General features: G+C 66.2%; 1 protein-coding gene across 5 annotated transcripts in view; it reads right to left on the bottom strand.

The window, feature by feature from the left end:
- Positions 1–1,097: 1,097 nt before the first annotated feature.
- OSBPL5 (oxysterol binding protein like 5) overlaps positions 1,098–17,679 on the bottom strand; it is a 53,724-nt gene continuing 37,142 nt past the window's right edge. For 4 of the 5 annotated variants that reach the window (XM_042958646.1, XM_042958649.1, XM_042958647.1 and 1 more), the window contains 16 exons: positions 17,196–17,280; positions 15,151–15,322; positions 14,627–14,822; positions 12,692–12,876; positions 12,153–12,234; positions 9,803–9,901; positions 9,381–9,477; positions 8,390–8,488; positions 6,690–6,787; positions 6,177–6,266; positions 5,953–6,089; positions 5,323–5,508; positions 4,952–5,078; positions 3,735–3,873; positions 3,078–3,180; positions 1,098–2,060 (listed from right to left, as the gene is read on the bottom strand). In XM_042958646.1, coding sequence (XP_042814580.1) covers positions 1,922–2,060; positions 3,078–3,180; positions 3,735–3,873; positions 4,952–5,078; positions 5,323–5,508; positions 5,953–6,089; positions 6,177–6,266; positions 6,690–6,787; positions 8,390–8,488; positions 9,381–9,477; positions 9,803–9,901; positions 12,153–12,234; positions 12,692–12,876; positions 14,627–14,822; positions 15,151–15,322; positions 17,196–17,280 — 2,034 coding nt within the window. In that variant the 3' untranslated portion in view covers positions 1,098–1,921. The remainder of the gene's footprint in view (positions 2,061–3,077; positions 3,181–3,734; positions 3,874–4,951; positions 5,079–5,322; positions 5,509–5,952; positions 6,090–6,176; positions 6,267–6,689; positions 6,788–8,389; positions 8,489–9,380; positions 9,478–9,802; positions 9,902–12,152; positions 12,235–12,691; positions 12,877–14,626; positions 14,823–15,150; positions 15,323–17,195; positions 17,281–17,679) is intronic. The other variant, XM_042958650.1, reaches the window with a different exon arrangement.

The following is a 17,679-nucleotide window of genomic DNA, read 5'->3' as shown; positions in this document are numbered from 1 at the left end:
CGGGGGGCGGGGGGGGCAGGCTGTGCTTGGGTGGTTCGGGCCCGCTCTGTCCAGAGCAACCTGCCGTGGCATCTGCGACCACCTTGAGGGCACCCGCTCTCCAACTGGGGTGGCCTCCACCTGAGGGTCCGAGGCCAGTCTGGGGGCAATCCGACCCCAGGGCCAGGCAGCGAGAGGCAGGCATCCTCAGCCCCGCCCAAGCCCCGCCCAGTCCTGGGGACCGAGGGGGAGAGGCTTGGAGGGGCGAGGTGCCTCTCTCACTTACCTGCCTCTTTCCCTTCATCTCGCTTCCCCTCCAGGTACTCCTAGGGGTGGGCCAGGTCCCCCTTGGCCGGGGCACGTGGGGTGCGTGGCTGGCTGTACCCAGACTCTCCTTCAGGGGCCTCCTGGGCCGTCCCAGCAGAGACAGGGCCCACTCACTCTGGCCCTCATGGCTGGGAGTACCCGGGGCGGTAGCCACGGAGGAGTCAAAGCAAGGGCTGGGCTGGGGACAGCAGTGAGGGGGAGAGGGTGGTTATTGGGGGGGGGCGGGGAAGAGATCAGGCAAAACGGGCTTCAGGGTCACCCACAGTCTCAGTGGCTCGCTAGAGGGGGCAGGGCCACCTATGTCCTCAGCTGGCTTGTCGGACGGTGGACGGGACCCCCGTCTCCCCGCACTTGGTCCACAGGGTGGGCCTGCTTCCCACGGTTCCCTGCAAACCGCACCCCGTCCTCTCCCGGCCCCTCCTCTCCATCCTCATGGCCTCGGGCCCTCCCTGGGCACCTCCAGCCCCAGGCAGCCCCTGTGGGCACCAAGTCTCTCCTTGGGAAGGCTCCCCCATCTTTCCAGAAGCTCCCCAAGAAGACAGCACGGAACGTGGGTCTGTTTACTTCCAGGTAAGGGGCGGAGACACGCCCCCAAACCTGGGCGGGAGGTGCGGGGACAAGAGCCTGCAGACCAAAACCGGAAAACGAGACCATCCGTGCCGACGGCATCGCCACACGTAGTTTAAGGCTCTGTGTGTACCTCTACGCGCAGGTGCTCACACACACGTGCACACGCACACGCCCGCGGCGGCACCTGACAGAGGAACGGAGGCGGGATGCCAGACGCTGCCTGCAGCCTGCCTAAAATACCGCGTTTATTAAAAAAGTGTAAAACAGGAAGACCGTGCAGCAGTCTGAGCAAAGTGGCGAACTTGGGCTTCCCCGACCCGGGGGATGCGGGGCCAGCGGAGCCGCCCCTGTGCACCACAGCCCACACGTGCACACCTGTGCACACCTGTGGTCAGGTGTGTCCGCCCCCCCTTGGCTCGCCCAGGCTGTGGGAGGTGGCGGGGGTTCCACTGGCGGGTGTGGTGGGGTCCCGTCCAAACAGCAAACAGAATGAAATCCAAACGCTGTCTCCAGAGTGGCTCCGGCCTGCCCGGGAGTCCACTGGAGGCCCCTCTGTGCGCCTCGGGCAGCGCGGGCCGGGGCTCAGGAAGGAAGGGACTGTGCGGCAGGACGAGGGAGGCCCCGGGTGGCTCCACACAAACTTCCCATTCACCCCTCCTGGGGAGTGGCCGTGCAGAGCCTGGGCGGGCGCCCTGTCCCCCGCCTCCGTCACTCTCGCGGGGCGAGTGGGCGCCGGACGGGGAACGAGCAGGCCAGGTGAGCTGGGGCGGGGGGGGCACGAAAGCTGCATTTGGCGGTAGCGTTAAGGCCGGCCCTGGGTGGAGGGCCCCACGGGAAAGGTCAGCACCTCCCCTGGAGGAGCCCGGACGGCCCCCCAGGTCCTTCCTGCGGTCCTCCTGCCGCCACGGGCCCGTCCGGCCACAGTGGCCGCGCTTGTGGGTCTGTCTGCCTCCCCCGGGCTGGCTTAAAGTGCTAGGTGCCTGGGAGGGAGGGCTGGGGCCGGCCCAGTTCTGCGGGCGATGCCCACGTTGTCCCCAAGGGGCTCCTATTTGAGGACGTAGTTAATGAGCAGCTGACACGCCATGAACACGCAGAGCAGGAACCAGGAGCGCGGGCTCTGTAGGAGGCCTGGGGCCGGCACCTGCCTGGCCCTCGCCGTGGAGCTCAGCATGGCCGAGAGGTGCCTGCAAATGGGGTGGAGGCTGAGCCAGGGCCCAGACAGGGGGGCCTCCCCTCCCCTCAGCCGACGGCTGGTCAACACAGGGGTCCCAGGGCAGGGCGGAGGCGGCGGGCACACATTCCAGGGAGGGAGGGGTCATGGCTGGGGCAGCGGGGGCTCTTGTACCCCCTTTCCCATCCCGCTGTCGGCCTGAGCCGTCTCCCCCTCCCCCAAAGCCATACGTTGGAGCCTGACGCCCAGCACCTCAGAGGTGACTCTTTTTGGAGATGGATTTTTTTCAAAAGGTAATTAAGGTGACATGGGGTCACCGGGGTGGGCCCTGATCCCGCGTGACCGGGGTCCTTGTAAGAAGAGGGGATCGGGACACAGACACGCACGGAGGGACAGCCCCGTGAGGACACAGGGAGAGGACGGCCGGCCACACACAGGAGAGGGGCCTCGGGGGGACCCGGCCCCGCCCACGCCTGGACCTCGGGCTCCGGCCTCCAGGACAGCAGGGGGGACAGTGCATCCTGTGGTGTGAGCCCCGTCTAGGCACGGCGTCACGGCCGCCCCAGGACAGTAACCCCCACCCGGGCCTCAGATTATCATCGTGTGCCTGGAAACTTCTGGCTATTCTCTGGCCACATGCCTCATAGCCAGCCTCCTGTGTGGGGCCAGGCGGCTGCTCCCACAGCTTCCTTTCTGCTTCCAGGCCGGCGCCTTGCTCCCCTCCCCCCCCCCAAGGGCAGTGCCTTCTGACTCACACTGACTCAAGGCCCAGGCTCCTCCAAGCCTACACCCTATGTCAGGCATCCTGCTATTTATGTTTTTAGCACAGAGCTGGGGGGCCCCCCCGAGCATCGCCAGCTCATCCTGTTCAGGGGGATCCCCTGCAGCCCCCACACCGCCCAGGGAGCCTTCGTCCTGTCCTCATGACACCAGACCCCCGGCCAATCTTCAGGGTTCTGGCACCAGAGCGACATTCCGGATTCCAGAGCCCCTGGCGCTCTCCAGGCGGGGACCCTGGGAGCGAGCCTACCTGTGCAGCTCCTGCTGGGCCTCCCGGATGGACAGCACGGCCTCGTGCAGTGCCTGCAGCCGCCGAGCCTCCTTCCCACACCGAGGGCACGGGCTCTCGCTGCCTGGGGTGGCCGGCCACACGTCACGGGACCCAGGGGACAGGGGATGGAGGGGGAATCTAAGGTGAGCTGCGTGCCCCGGGAGCCAGCAAGGGGGCCCTGGGGCCACGCCGCACCTCTCGGGTGAGGCTAACCCCTCGAGGATTAGAAGCACGGGCAGCGAGGGTCCCCCCCTTCCCCCGGTCCCCCACCCCTGGCCAAGCTCAGCTGGTCTCTGACAAGCCCTGGGACACAGAAACGGCTGAGGCACAGCCCATTCTCCACAGAGGCAGGGACAAAGTCGGAGACACACAGGGGCAGAACCGGAGGGTCACAGGCGGACAGACACTGCCCAGCCCCGCCCCCCACGCTGCCCCTGCCAACCATGGGAGGCGCCTCACCGCCACCACCCCACGCCCCCGAGTACAGGGTTGGGGACCGCTGCCCTCCACGCCCCTCGTCCGCCCCCGGGCTCAGGGAGGCAGGTGAGGGCCCCTGGGAGGAGGGTCGAGGCGGACCCTGTACCTGCCGGGGCAGCCGCTTCTCTGACCCCTCCCACCCAGCTCAGGAGGGCTCACCGGGGATGAAGTCACCGTCCTCCTCCTCTTCGTCAGAGAGCTCTGGGCAGGACTCGGGCGTGGAGCTGCTCTCCGTGACCTGGCTGTGGCCGGACGGCTGGTCGCTGGCCTTGCGGAGCCGCCGGTGTGGGCCGGGCCCCTAGAAAGAGGCAGAGCCGCTGCCGCTGGGGGCCCGCCTGTGCCCACCACACGCCCCGCTGGCCTCGTGCTCCGGCTGAGCCCCAGGGGCCCTGCCGGGGATGTGCCGGCCCGCGGACACGGCGGCACGGTTATGCCGGGACGGCTCTAGAAGGAGCGGCCGTGGCCGCTGGTCCCGTCTCGCTGTGTGAGCTGACAGCTAGGGATCCCCCGGCACCGGGGAGACGCGTCCAGAGGGACCTCCAGGATTGGCTGACCCCCAATGCTTCCCCAGAGTACAGGGGCGGCCGAGGAGTGGCCGGCCGGAGGGGCTGCAGAGAGGGTGGGGGGGGGCCCGGGGGGCATCCAGGTGGAGGCGGCTGGGGCTGCCCGTCCGAGTCAGGGCTGAGGGGCGACGGCAGGGGTGTCATGTGGACGGCGAGAGACGTGGCCCCTGCTTGCTGGGGAGACTGGGGCCACCCTGCCTGTCCTGCCTGTGTGGCTGCCGGCCTCCAGCTGCGAGCACGCTGGTCCAGCAGATGCCGTTCTGTTCGCACACAGACTCTGCGACGCGTGGGGTGGGTGGCACCCATGGAGGACACCGCAGGCTTCCCTCACGGGCTGCGCCCTGGGTTTCCCTCAGGAGACCTCTTGCTCGCCTCCTGGAGCCCCCCGCCTTCTCTCCCTGCTCTCCCTCAGCAGGCCGCTCTTTCTCCTACCTGACCAGGCCCCCAGGCTGCCCTGAGCCTCAGTTTCCTCATCGGTTGTCAGCCTCACAGAGGGCACCTCCGGGGGGCAGCGGGCCAGGAGCCAGCAGCCCCCCGCACGGCACCCAGTGCATCTGGCTGCCCGGTGAACCCAGCCTCCTGCAAACCCAGGCGTTTTGGGTGCCGTGCTGGGTGGGGCAGGGCAGGGGATGGGGGGCGCAGAGGAGGCCCTGCTGGGAGGGGCGAGTGTGCGTGGGGCGGGGGGGGGGGATACCGGAGGGGGAGCGGCGGGCAGGTAAGAGTGAGGGTGGGGGGCGGCCGCCACACCCACCGCCTGACGGTCCCCTCCCGCCGCTGAGGTCGACCCCGGGCGGGGACCCTGGGGGAGCTGACCTGGTGCCTGGGCCCCGGGCTGCCCAGGAAGGCGGTCCGGTGGGCCATGGTCCCCCGCTGCACGGTGTGCAAGACCCCGTCTTGCTCAAACTGCCCGATGTCCTTCAGGGGATCCCAGGGGCTGCGGCTGGAGGGTCCGGAGGGTCTCCGTTGGCAGAGGCAGTGGCCCCTGGGGCGAGGGGACCCGTCCCGGCCCAGCCTCAGCCCCCCAGCTCAGCCCCCAGAGGGGGACTACTGCCTAGGCCTGTGTGCAGGGCCCACGGGAGGGCGGCCACGGAGCCCCGGGAGGACCCTCCCGTCCCCATCCCTGCCCCTCCAGGGCAGCCGGGGCCCCGTGTGGAGCAGTGGCCCCGGGGACCCCCGGCACTCACTCCTCGTGCAGGTAGCGCCACTCCTGGGTGGCGGGGTCCAGGCGGAACAGCTGCGGTTTCCAGGGCGTGAGGTTCTGCTGGCGCTCGCGAGCCCGCTGCCGCTGTGCCTCCTCCAGCGAAAACTTCTCCCGTGTGGCCTTGTGCTGGTCGCCCTCGCCGATGGCCCTGGTGACGTGCTGCCAGAGCCTGCGAGCAGGGCACTTGCTCTGAGCCGGGGGCCCTGGGCTGTCCCGCCCGCTTGGCACCGGAGGGGAGGCTTAGAGCAACCTCCACTTGGTTGCCTCCGGGGACAGGCAGCTCACTCTCTCTCCTAGGGTGCTGTTTACTACGCACAATGAGATGGTTCTTTCCCACTCTGAGCTCACACCTCTCGCCCGCAGGGTCCTCCCTGTGGAGCTGCTGGTCACCTGCGGGCAGTGACGGGTCCCCAAGCCCTCCGTCCCTCCCCCCGGCAGCTGCCCCAGTGGGACATGTCATCTGTCATGAGAGGTCGGCTCTGGTCCACCCTCCCTGCCAGCGACATCCTGGGACAAGCTCAAAGCACCGTAGCCCTGCCGACCGGGAGGACAGCCGCCTGCCCAGCCACCGCGGGCTGGGGTCCCGGGTCCCGCGGCCGCCGGCAGGCCTCACCTCTCCGACTCCAGCTCGGTCTGCTCCTCGAATAGCACCGTGTGCCGCTTCAGCCTCCGCCCCCTGACCTCCCCACTCGGGTTCCAGAAGAGCTCGGTGCTTCCTCGGCCCTCCTCCTTGATAAACACTTCTCTGTCCTGCCCCAGACGGCCCGGGCAAGGTCAGAGGTGCTGGCCCCATGGCTGTGCCCGTGCTCCGGGGGCCTGCCTGCGCCAGCCTCTTACCCAGTGTCCGGTGAGATGGGCCAGAACCTCCTCTCCGGACGTGATCTTCCCCGAGATCTGGTTGATGCTGGTGCTGCCCCCGAAGAAAGGCTGCGGGGACGCCCCGCGACAGTGCTGCTGAGGGGTCGGTGGCCTCCCCTGGACCCTTGTGCCCCTCCGCGGGCCGGGGGAGGAGGAGGCCCCTTCCTCATGAGGGTGCAGGCCCCCCGCCCCCGGGACGTGGGAGGCTAGGATGGGACCCAAAGCCGGGGGGCGGCCACGCTCACCCCAAGCCTCAGCTTCAGCTCGAGGATGCCCCCAGGGCGTGCGCCCCATGGAGGGGAAGGGGTCTGGGCCTGTGCCGGCCCCACCGTGCGGCCTGCGGGAAGCCCGTCCTCTCTCCTGGCCCTGGCTGTGCCACAGAGATGCCAAGGGCAGCTCCCTCCTCCCGTGGGCATCTGCTCCAGAAACCCCGGGGCGCCAGAGGGCTCCTCCCTGCCCTGAGGTGGCTGGGGGTGTGGCGGCCAGTGCTACCTTAAGCTTGAATTCCAGCTCAGCCTGCAAGTTGTTCTTCTCACACTCGATGGTCACTCTGCCGCCCAGCTCCATGGTCATGGTGCCATACAGGATTCCTGAAACACAGTCCCTGCTCGGTCCTGCCTCGTCGCCCCGACCCAGCCACGCTGACCCCGAGGAGGCCGGTGTCGGACCCCAGGACGGGGAGAAGGGGCAGGGTGGGGGAGAGGACAGGGGCCCCTGGGGGCAGAGTCTCTGGGATGGAGAGGAGTCGGTCAGGGGGAGCGTTACCCCGACCACACCTGGCTCCTCGGTGACCCTCTGCCCCCAGGGAACGGAGTCTCTACCCCCAGGGCTTTTGCTCCCAAGAGTTGCTCTGTCCAGGGAATGTCCTGCCCTTTGCTGGGTGCCTTCCTCCAGGACCCCCCCTTTCCAGGCTCCCAGGGCCCCCACGAGACGCTCATCACCGTCTATCATTTGCTCTGCAGTTTGGGCCCCGACGTGAGCTCCTACATCCTCCCCGCTCACGGCTGCGCCCGGATTGGCCCGGCATATTCATTTAAAGTAACACACATATTTTTTAATTAACCTAGGAATGGATGAATCTCCCGTTTCTGGCCATACGGAAGACTTACTCTAACTAAAGACAAGAGCTGTGTTGTGTCGGTTGTAAAACACCTGGGCGTGTGGGATAACGTGGAAGAAAAAAAAAAAGACGAGCCACTTGGAACAGAAAAGGGCTGGGAAACACCCAGATCCCACGGGCACACCTGCGTGCTGCCCAGGACGGCCCTGCACCAAGTGGGGCGGGGTGCTGCAGAGCGGGGGGGTGGGGGGAGGTGGTCCCCTCTCTGCTGGTGGGGACAGGGTCCCGAGACAGACACCAGCCTCCTCTGACTACACCTGTGGTTTCGACTTTGGAACCAGGTAAACATTGCGTTTCCACAAGCACTTAAACTATGACATTTGCCAAAGGAAAACGAAACTAAAACCAAGTGGGAATTTTCCTGGTAGTGGGATCCTGCAGGGGGATCAGTCCCCAGGACTTTACAGACCCCGGGGAGACAGGCCAAGATAAGACCAATCATCACAGTGAAAGCACAGAGTGCTTCCGGTCGTCACGCTATTGGGCTGGGTGGTCAGTGTTATTCTGACCGGTGTGCGTGGTGTGGGGGAGGAAAGGTGACCGTGGTGGTGTCACTTAGAAAGGGTGTCACAAGAGGGAGAAAGACTTTCCAGACCGGGTGTAATCCTCCGGTCCCCAGGACTAAATACAAGTCCGACATCTAGGATCTGGATTGGAAATATGTAAACTCGTGATGTATTTTAATCTTAAAAAAAAAAAAACCAAAAAAACCAAGATTAGCTACTGTTTAGTTACTGGAAAGTCCTAGAGGCAATGACGAAGCACTCCTAAGAGGCAGGTCTGGCTTGCAGCTGTGATACCAAAACACCATTTCCTACTGGCAGGAAGCTTGGCTTCCTGCAGAAATGCCTGCCTCGTGGTCTATGCCAGGAAGCGTCACGCTCCCGTGGGGCCAACCGGGAAGGAAGCGGGGTGTTAGGGCCCAAAGCCGTCTTCCCGAGAGGAGTCCCACACCCAGCTAGGATGTCACTGAAGAGTCGAGCGCACCCTCAACCGACCAGTGAGGACCAGAGCGTCTGCACCGAGGGAGCCGGCCTGGGCGCTGCTCCCCTGGGCAAAGGGAGCCCCTCACCTTTGCAGTGGGCGTAGGGCATGGTGAGGGTGTAATCCTCCGCACGGTTCAGGAACGTGAGCGTGGCCTTGCCGTCCAGCAGAGCCGACAGGGAGTTCCCTGCGGAGATGCGGCCGGGGGCACCGGTGAGTGGAGACGGACCCTCAGGACCCCGGGGGCCCGCCCCCTAAGTCACAGGGTCTGAGCTCCCTTCCAGCAGGTGGAAAGAGGCCCCTGTCCCTCCAGCTGTGTGACTGTGGGGCAGCCGGGCCTCTCACTAACCCTGTGGGTCACTTAACCTCTCTGTGACTCAGATTCTGGAAAAGGCCCACCCAGGATGCCACACGTTAACGTTGATTTCACTTACCGAAGGGGGGATTTTCAGGGCGTAGGCCGCAAACGTTTGCAAACTAGCCCAACCCCTACCTGGGTTTTTTTTTTTTTTTTTTTTTTTTTAATGTTTATTTATTTATTTTGAGAGAGAGAGAGAGAGAGAGAGAGAGAGAGGGAGAGCCAGCACAGAGCCCAACGTGGGGCTCGAGCTCACGAACCGTGACATCATGACCCGAGCCCAAGTCAAGAGTCAGATGCTTCACTGACCGAGCCACCCAGGCGTCCCTACCCTGTTCGGATTTTGGGGAGACAGAAGCCACGAGCCACGTGGGGCCACAGAGCAAGTGAGGAGCTGCTCTTAAAACTTTAAAGAGCCACACGTGGCTAGGGGTGCCGCACCGGACAGCCCAGCTCTAGACGGCACCTGTTGGCGCAGGTCCTTGCCCGTGACCCTCACAGCGTCCCCGCAGGACGTGCCCTCCCCGCGGCTGAGGGGCGGCCGGGCTCTGCACGGACCCTGCCTCTCTCCGGGTCCCGAGCTCTTCACCACCCACGTGGTCCCTGACCCGGAGACGTGGGGAAGGAGACAAAGCCGGCCACCCCGTGCGGTCTTGGGGACCTCCGCATCCAGGGGGCCCCGTCATCCCCCGGCTGGGACAGCCCAGGGGAGCCCCCTCACCGTAAAACCGGGACTTGGCTGTGATGTTGCCGCTGATGCAGAAGCCGTCCTTCCTGTTACTGACGTGGAAGGCGGACACGGGTGGGTGGTGGGACACCTGCGGGCAGAGGACAGAGGACAGTCCTCCCCGGGGAGGGCAGAGCCCGGCTTCCTGACGAGAAGCCCCCGTCCCCTGCCCCACCGCATGCCTCCTGGCCATTCCCGGCTCTCAGTCCCGCTGCCCAGGGAAGCGGTGCAGAGCGCCCGGGGGTCAGGGTGGGCCGTCCCCTCCCGAGGAAGCACCTCTGCTGTCCCGGGGCCTGTCCCCGACTGCAGCTCCCGGGAGGATCCTGACGGCGGCCGGGGGGCCGCCAAGAACGTGCGCTGGGGTCGGAGTGCCCACCACGGGCCCGGCGTGCCGCCTGGGAGCGGCCGGGCCTTACCTGCTCCGCGATGTAGAAGGTGTGGCTGCTGGTGTGGGGGTGGAACCAGCGGCAGCGGAAGGTCTCCCCCAGGACGGGGTTGTACGGCTTCTTGATCCCCTGCGGGCAATGACCGAGAAGCGCACGTGAGGAACTGGGCCCAAGCGGGACGGGGTGTGGACGCAGGGACAACCTGGGGGGCTGCCCACTGCCCACCCCCATCCCTACAAGGGACGGCCTGCTTGGCCACCAGCACCTGGGGGCAGCGCCCCACTTCTGCTTTGGGGAGAACACGCTTTGCCCATGGTTTACGTTCCGGGGGGGCAGCCTATGAGGTGTCCTGTCCGGTTCCTGGCTCCGAGGGGGACCGGAGACCCTGAGCAGGTCACGCTTTCCCTGGACTTTGGATGAAACCAGCGCACAGCCTGTTCGAAGCCCCCAGTGGCTTCTATTGACCCTTTCAGTAGGACCCCAAGCCCCCAGCCCTGCGCCCCACTCCCCAACTCCGCTCACCACCTTTCTGCTCCCGCAAACGGCCCAGGTTCGTCCCCGCTGCAGCAGGGAACAAGTTCCCGTTCAGGACAGCCCTCCTTCCGGGTCACGGACCCCCTCATCTGATCGGCAGCAGCTGGCCACCCCTTCACGCCATCCAGCAGACCTCTGTGCGCACGCACATGTGTGTGCCTGTATGTATGTGAGTGTGTGTGTGCACGTGTGAGTGAGAGTGCCTGTACGTGTGTGCCTGTGAGTGTGTGCATGTGTGCATGTGTGCCTTATGTCTGTCCATGTGTGTGTGCACATGTGTGCCTTATGTGTGTGCCTGTATGTGTGTGCATGCACACATGTGCATGTGGGTGCCTGTAAGTGTGTGTACATGTATGTGTGTGCACACGCACATGTGCGTGCCTTACATGTGTCCATGTGAGTGCGTGCACATGTATGTGCGTGTGTGCCTGTACTTGTGCGTGTATGTGTGTGTACACGTGTGTGCATGTCAGTGTGTGCCTGTATGTGTGTGCACGTGTGCGTGCCTGTGTGCATGCGCGTGCCTATACGTGTGTGCATGTGTGTGCATGTGTGCCTGTACTTGTGCATGTGACTGTGTGTGTGCACGTGCGTGCGTGTCAGTGTGTGCCTGTATGTGTGTACATGTACGCGTGCATGTGAGCATGTGCACATGTGCGTGTGTGCACGCACATGTGTCTGTGTGTGCATAGGAATGTGTGCATGCACGCACATGTGTGCGTGTGTGCCTGTACTTGTGCGTGTGTGCACGTGTGTGCATGTCAGTGTGCGCCTATGCGTGTGTGCGTGTGTGCCTGTATGTGTGTACATGTGCGTGTGCATGTGTGCTTGTATGTGTGTGTGTGCATGTGTGTGTGTGGGTGCCTGTACTTGTGCATGTATGTGTGTGTGCACATGTGTGCGTGTCAGTGTGTGCATGTGTGCATGTGGGTGCCTATATGTGTGTGTACATGTACGCGTGCATGTGAGCATGTGCACGTGTGCGTGCGTGCACGCACGTGTGTCTGTGTGTGCATAAGAATGTGTGCGCACATGCACGTGTGTGCCTGTACTTGTGTGTGTATGTGTGTGCACGTGTGTGTGTCAGGGTGTGCCTGTATGTGTGTATGTGCACATGTGCATGCATGTGTGCACACGCGTGCCTATACGTGTGTGCCTGTATGTGTGTGCATGTGCATGTGTGTGTGCACACATGCACTTCCCCCCGGAGACCGGGCTCCACGAGCGATAAATTGGCAGGTGCCCTCGGAGGACGCCTGCCCCGCCTGTCCGCTCCTCTCTGCCGAGCTGCCCGGATCTCGCCCGGAGCCGCCCCTGCCGCGCCCCGTCCTGCCCCGGCCAGCCTCCCAGACGGACCAGCCTCCCAGACGGACGCTCCTTCTCTGCCCCAGCAGCGCCCCACCCAGGGCCGCCACGTGGGCGCGCACCCCGCCCTGCCGAGGGCCCCGAGGCAGTTAAGAGACCTTGGATCTGCTGTGTGACTCTGGGGCCGTCCCTCCCCTCCCCCGAGCCCCAGTTTCCCCTTGGGCGCAGTGGAGGAGCAGAACCAGAACCACACGGTCACGCCCGTGTCCCTCGGAATCCCCCGAAGGGCCCAAGCAGGACCCTCCAGGTCTGAGAGACACAGTGGCCACACACAGCGGTGCTGGGAAAAGGGCTGTCGCCCCTGCACCTCAAGGAACCCCTGGGACCCGCTTTTCGTGATGCATCTTGGGAGTCATGGAAACCTTTCTGAGAACCCAGACTCGGGCTCTGATGAGCACAGGGCTGCTGGGGTTGCAGTGAGATCAGGGGGCCCGCAGCCCCACACCTCCACTGGGCCCGCCCTCCCCGCCGGGGCCCTGACCTTGGGTTTCTTGTAGAAGCCTGACAGGTACCACCGCAGTACAAGCTTGATGCGGCTGTAGGCGTCCTCCTCCAGGGCGGCCCTGTGCCAGGACGGGAGAGGCCCCTCAGCCCAGGCCGGGATCCCCCAGGCCACCCTCTTGCCCTGTCCACCTTCCATCCGCTTCGCTGGACACGGGCCACCGGGCCCCTCCCGCCCTCGCCCAGCTCCCGAGCCTCCCTCTTTCCAGCCTCCGCAGCCTGCAGGGTTCGGCTTGAGGGCACCAACGCCCAGAGCTCGGGACACACAGAAGGTGCTCGGGGCTGGCCCCACGCTCACCTTTGACGGCTCCGGCCCTGACCTGACGGGCAGCCTGCCCCCCTCCTCCCTCTCGACCTGCTCCTCCTGGGGCCGGTCTTGGACACGGGGCCCGCTACGAGGCCGAGCTCAGCCGCGGACCCCGGGGCCCCTCCGGAAACATCCATGAAGGGGCCGGGGGCTGAGGGAGGCTGGGGTCTCCGGGTGCGCACGGGTGGGAGGGGCGCCCCCTGCTCGCTCACCTGGACAGCAGGTCGGCGTGGAAGTAGTAGTCCGAGAGCTTGTCCAGGAAGGAGCGGGGCTCTAACACGAAGGTGGGCAGCACCACGCGGGACAGGTCCATGCCCGGCCGCAGCTGCCTCAGCAGAAGCCACATCAGACTTTTGTTCTCCTCGGACACAGTCTCCACCTGGGAGGCCTGGCCCAGCTGCCGATGGTGGGGGGAGGGGGGGAGGCTGCGGTCAGGCCCCCGGTCCGTGCCTCCCGGGGGAGCGGGGACGGGGGGCAGGACAGGGGCGGCCGGCTCTGGCCGGGGGACGTGCGCTTCCTCGGTCTGGCCCCCGGCAGCCCAGCCGGCCTGTCTCGCCCGGTCTGGCCCCTGCTCTCTCCGGCGACCCCAACCCAGAGGGGCACGTGCTGGCCCAGGCTGGCTGCTGTCTGGTCCACTCCTTGCCAGCCTGGCCGACCTGGGCCCTCCCCTCGGTCTGGGCGACCCCGACTCTAGAGCCCGCCCACCCTGGCTGCTGAAACCCAGTGGTGGCGGGAGGCGCGGTGGGTACGGGGAGACCCCACCCCAGCCCATTCAATCTTCCCAGTGGCCTGGAGACATGGGTGCGGGGGGTGCTCTGGGCCTGCGCTTCCTTTAGAAATAAGGGTCCAGGGTCACACTGCCGGGTGGGGACCGCCCTGGCCCCCGCCTGTCCCTCCCAGTAACACACTCAAGGAAACAGAGCTGTGGGGGCTCAGGGCTTTGTCCCTCTGGGTCTGGGCAGCGGGGTCGGGTGGCTGCACCTCGCCGTCCACGCCAACCAGCAAACCCTGAGGCAGGCAGAGTCTCAGAGGGTCACGGAGGCGTGGCCAGCTCCATGGGGCGCTCACAGGACGGGGCAGTACAGTCGGGACACGGGGGAGTCCCACAAAGCCCGGGCGGAAGTCTAGCCCATCATCCCTCCCCGGGGACCCCACCGTCTTCAGCCTTTGATGCCTCTGGCCTGGGGCGGGTCTGGACTCAGTTGGTGGGCGGGGGGGGGGGTCCCCTCAACTGCCTACCCCTCTGAGCCCCGATGAGGCCCTGAGCTGGATTTGGACCCAGGCGGCCCCTGCACCCCTTCTCCCCAGACTTACTCTTCGCAGTGGCCCCTGGGCACCGGCACTGCGGTCGTCCCCACGTTACAGAGGGGACAGGCGACTTACCTGAGCTCACACAGCTGAGCTCGCACAGCACAGGCGGGCCGTGAACTCAGGGCTGTGTGTGTCTGTGGCCCGAAGGCAGCCACCCCGAGGGAGGCGGGATCGGTATCTGTCTCCACCCCGCTGGGCCGCCTTACCCAAGCTGCTTTGCCTTTCTGTGCTAGCACACCTGTCCTGGGGCCCCTGCCAGGTCTCCCGGGTCCCTCTGTGGAGCCCAGCCTCGTCTGCGCTGGGCCTCTGAAGGGTCCCTCGGGCTGCCCGCTCTCGGCCCCAGGGCCCTCACGTGCATCTCCCCCAGTGTCGTGGCCCTGACCCTACCCCCAGCTGCCGGCCTCATAGGTGCCTCGCCATTGGGCTGGGACCTGCCCGTCCTCCTCCCATGTGTCTTGAGCCCCGCCCCTTGGCCCTCCTCCAGGGCTGCCTGGGACCAAGGCCCTTGTCGGCCTCCTGACAGAGGCTCCTCCTTAGTGGCTCCGGGTTTCTACCCCCGGTTTCTTCCTTGGCTTTCTAAAGGCCTCGCTGGACCTCGGCGGGCCCCCACCTAACCCCCCCCCAGGGTTTTCCCAACACCCTCAGCAGAGTCCTCACGGCCCCCTGGCTCTCTCTGAGTCGTGGACACCATCCTGGTCTGGTCTGGTCCCCCAGCACTCCCACCCCGGGCACTACAATCTCCCGTCCAGGGGCCAGCCGGGCACCGAGGCCTCTGTCTTTTCCGGGGAGGCGGGGGACGGGGCGACACCGGCCGCCCAGGTGGGGCGGGCTCTCACCTCCCCAAACTCCTCGTGGACCTGCTCCACGTACGTGGTCCCCCCGGGCGCCAGGCCCTCCAGGGTCTCCGACTGGACACTCCCGCTCTCGTTCGTCTTTCCGCTGTGGTCCTGGGCCTCGTTGTCCGACTCCTCTGCGTTCTCCCTCTCCGACTTGTCTGAGAAAGCATCGTTCTCCAGGGAGGAGCCATTCAGCCTGGAAGGGAGGGGCGTGCCGGGGGTCCCAGGTCAGGAGTGCGGCCCGGGCGCCCCCACCCAGGGCACGGCTCACTGCCGGCACTGCACCCACATCCTCGGGTCTAACCCAGCGTGCACGTGAAGAAACTGAGGCCCCCCCGGGCCCAGTCGGGGTGAAGGAGGCTGCCTCCTGACCTCGGGGTCTGGTGGCCAGACCTCCATGGTGCCTGCCCCCCTCCCCACGTACAAGGAGACCCGCGTGTGAGTCCCGGTGACAGCCAGGGTCCTGGGGTCCCCAGCAGGCCGGAGACCCGGGCTCGACCCCTGCCCACCGCGCCCCTGCTCACGGGCACAGGTCTTGGTCGTGGATGGTGGCCGAGGGGGGCAGCCCGCAGAGCGAGGGGGGCGACGCATCCGGCGAGGACCCGGGCTCCCCGTCACGGCCCTGCTTGCACGAGCTGAGTCGCAGAAGGCTGGAACAGCGCAGAGCCAGCTCTAGGGCGTCCAGCCAGCAGCGGCCTGCAGGGGGAGGGGGGGAGGTGAGCCCACTGCGAGCCCGGGAAGGGCCCCTCCCCTGTGCCTCCCCCACCCCCCTGGAGAGCCTTCCCAGGTGTCCCCGCCACGCAGGTGCACGTGGGTGAGTGCGGGTGGCAGACGTGAACAAGGACGGGGCCTGGCGGCCAGCCCCCGCCCGACTGGGGGAGACAGGAGCCCGGGGGAAGGAAGACGCCCTTCGGGGGATGCTCCAGACCCTCCCTCAAGGTCACACCTGAGCAAGACCCAGGCACCTGCAGCTTCCGCACACGGGGCCCTGCCTGACGACAGCCGCCTGCCCCAGGCCTGGGGGGCAGGGGTGCGCCTCAGGGGCCCCGGGGCTCCTGCTGGCCCACGGCACAGGCCAGGACGGTGGGCGGCAGGCTGGGGAGGGGGCTGCTGAACGTGGCAGGCAGCCCAGGGCGTCCTGGAGGGAGGGTGGCCCTGAGGCAGAGCCGGCCCAATCCACCCGCCCCCCATCCCTGCTGCCTTCCTGGCGGAGGCTGCCAGTGGGTGAGACCAGCAGCGCTCGCGTGTCCCAGGCAGCGCTCACAGCTGTGGGGACGCCTGTCCGCCAAGGCGACCCCCGGTGTCCTGGTGGGATTACTAACAGCGGCCTTTCCACTCACGAGGGCGTCTATGACCGCACATCACGTGATCAAGCGTTACTCCGAGAAAAGCTTCAGGGGTTCGAGGCGTGGGATTAAGGACAGTGACGATACCTCCCTAGTCTGGGCCTTCAAAGTGCGGCCTCTCGGAGAGCGTGACTCTCGTTCCCTAACTTTGAAACCCACAGAATCCTTTGGGGGGCATCCCGGGCCTGGGACTGGGAGGCGAGGGTTTGCAGGGACGGTGGCCCCTGGTTCTCACAGGGGCACCCGGGGTCCTACGGGGTTTCGCTGCAGGCTCGATGGGAGCCCGAGCGCCCAGCCCTGGGGGTGGAGGTGGGGGTCACGGGAGCAGCCCCCGCAGGAAAGAGTGGGGACACCGAGGCCTGCTGAGCTCGGGGCTCGCCTCGTCGTTGCCACAAAGGACCAGACACCCCGAATGCTACGCATCCTTTGAGGCCCATTCCCGGGCCCCCTCCTCGTCCTCCAGAAAGCCCACCCTCATACGCACGGGGGGCTGTGGACACCGTCCCTCCCTGCTCACGGCGCCCCCGCCCATCTGGGACCCAGCTCACGCTTTAGTCCCATCTGCCTTGTCTGACAGTGGGCTGCTCTCCTTCCCCTGAGACCACAGGCTCCAGGAACAGGGGCGGTGCCTCCTGGGGTGTGGACGTGACAAAGTCCACCAGCCCCGCCCCCCCCCCCCCCACACCGCTCTGGGCCCCGAGGGCTTGAAAGAGGGGCAGCTGCATTTCCCCAGAGCCGCCACTGGAGGGCGCTCCAACAACGCGCGCCGCACTTGGGAGCCCCGGGAAACTGGATGGCTCTCCAGACCTCAGGGCTTCCTTGGGGGCAGTGTGCCCGTGCCTCAGTTTCCTCGTATGTCAACGGAAGTGAAAACATCAGCAGGTGAGAACCTGCTGATTCGACGGGGCCTGGCATGTGCGTGGCGCTCAGCAGCTGCGATCTGGTTGCTTTAAATAAGGTCGCTGGGTGGTCATTACAACTGGGTAGCCGGGCAGTATTCATGGTTTGGCCTGGGGAAACTGAGGCTCCGAGAGGTAACTAGTGGATGGCAGGCCTGCCTGGCCCAAGCCCAGGCTTGTCCCGTGACATCTGCCTGCGTCCTGCTTGGGCGGCAGCGGGAGGGTCTGGACAGGGGCCGCGGGCACCTGGTCTGCGATGCCCCCGGGGCGCCCACTCCAGGCGGGGCCCCACCAGGGAGACCCACAGGGCAGCGGGGGACTCACCGTCGGACTCTGAGGCGGCCCTGAAGATCAGGTAGCTGCTGGGGAGGGGCTGTGTGATGGAGCCCACACTCTCGCCTTTGGGGCCCTGGAGAGACAGAGAGCCGGCGTCAGCCGAGGGGACACGCAGGCACGGGCGGAGATGCGGGTCACGAGGGGTCACGCAGACGCACACTGAGACACACGCGGCCTCAGGACCCCCAGGTGGGGCCAGACCCCCGGCCACGCGGACGCAGCAGGCAGCGAGAGGAGAACGAGCCCGCGGCTGCGTCCTGGGCTCTCCTCCGGCTCTGGAGTTCCCTCCGTCTCCGGGTGGCCGTAATCGGCACGTGCACGCGCGGGGTGCCCGTTCAGCGAAACGATGAGTAACTTTTTACAGCAGAAGTATACCCCCTGCAATCTCTGGGACATACCTACACTAAAAAAACCATTTGGGTGTTCGTCTGAAATCCTGCCGTAACCTGGACGTTCTGGATTTTGTCTGGCA

The sequence above is a fragment of the Panthera tigris genome, chromosome D1 (assembly GCF_018350195.1).
Source record: "Panthera tigris isolate Pti1 chromosome D1, P.tigris_Pti1_mat1.1, whole genome shotgun sequence".
In the NCBI taxonomy this organism is placed as follows: domain Eukaryota; kingdom Metazoa; phylum Chordata; class Mammalia; order Carnivora; family Felidae; genus Panthera; species Panthera tigris.
Note: the sequence above shows the minus strand (reverse complement) of the source record. Positions and strands in the feature narration are given on the sequence as shown.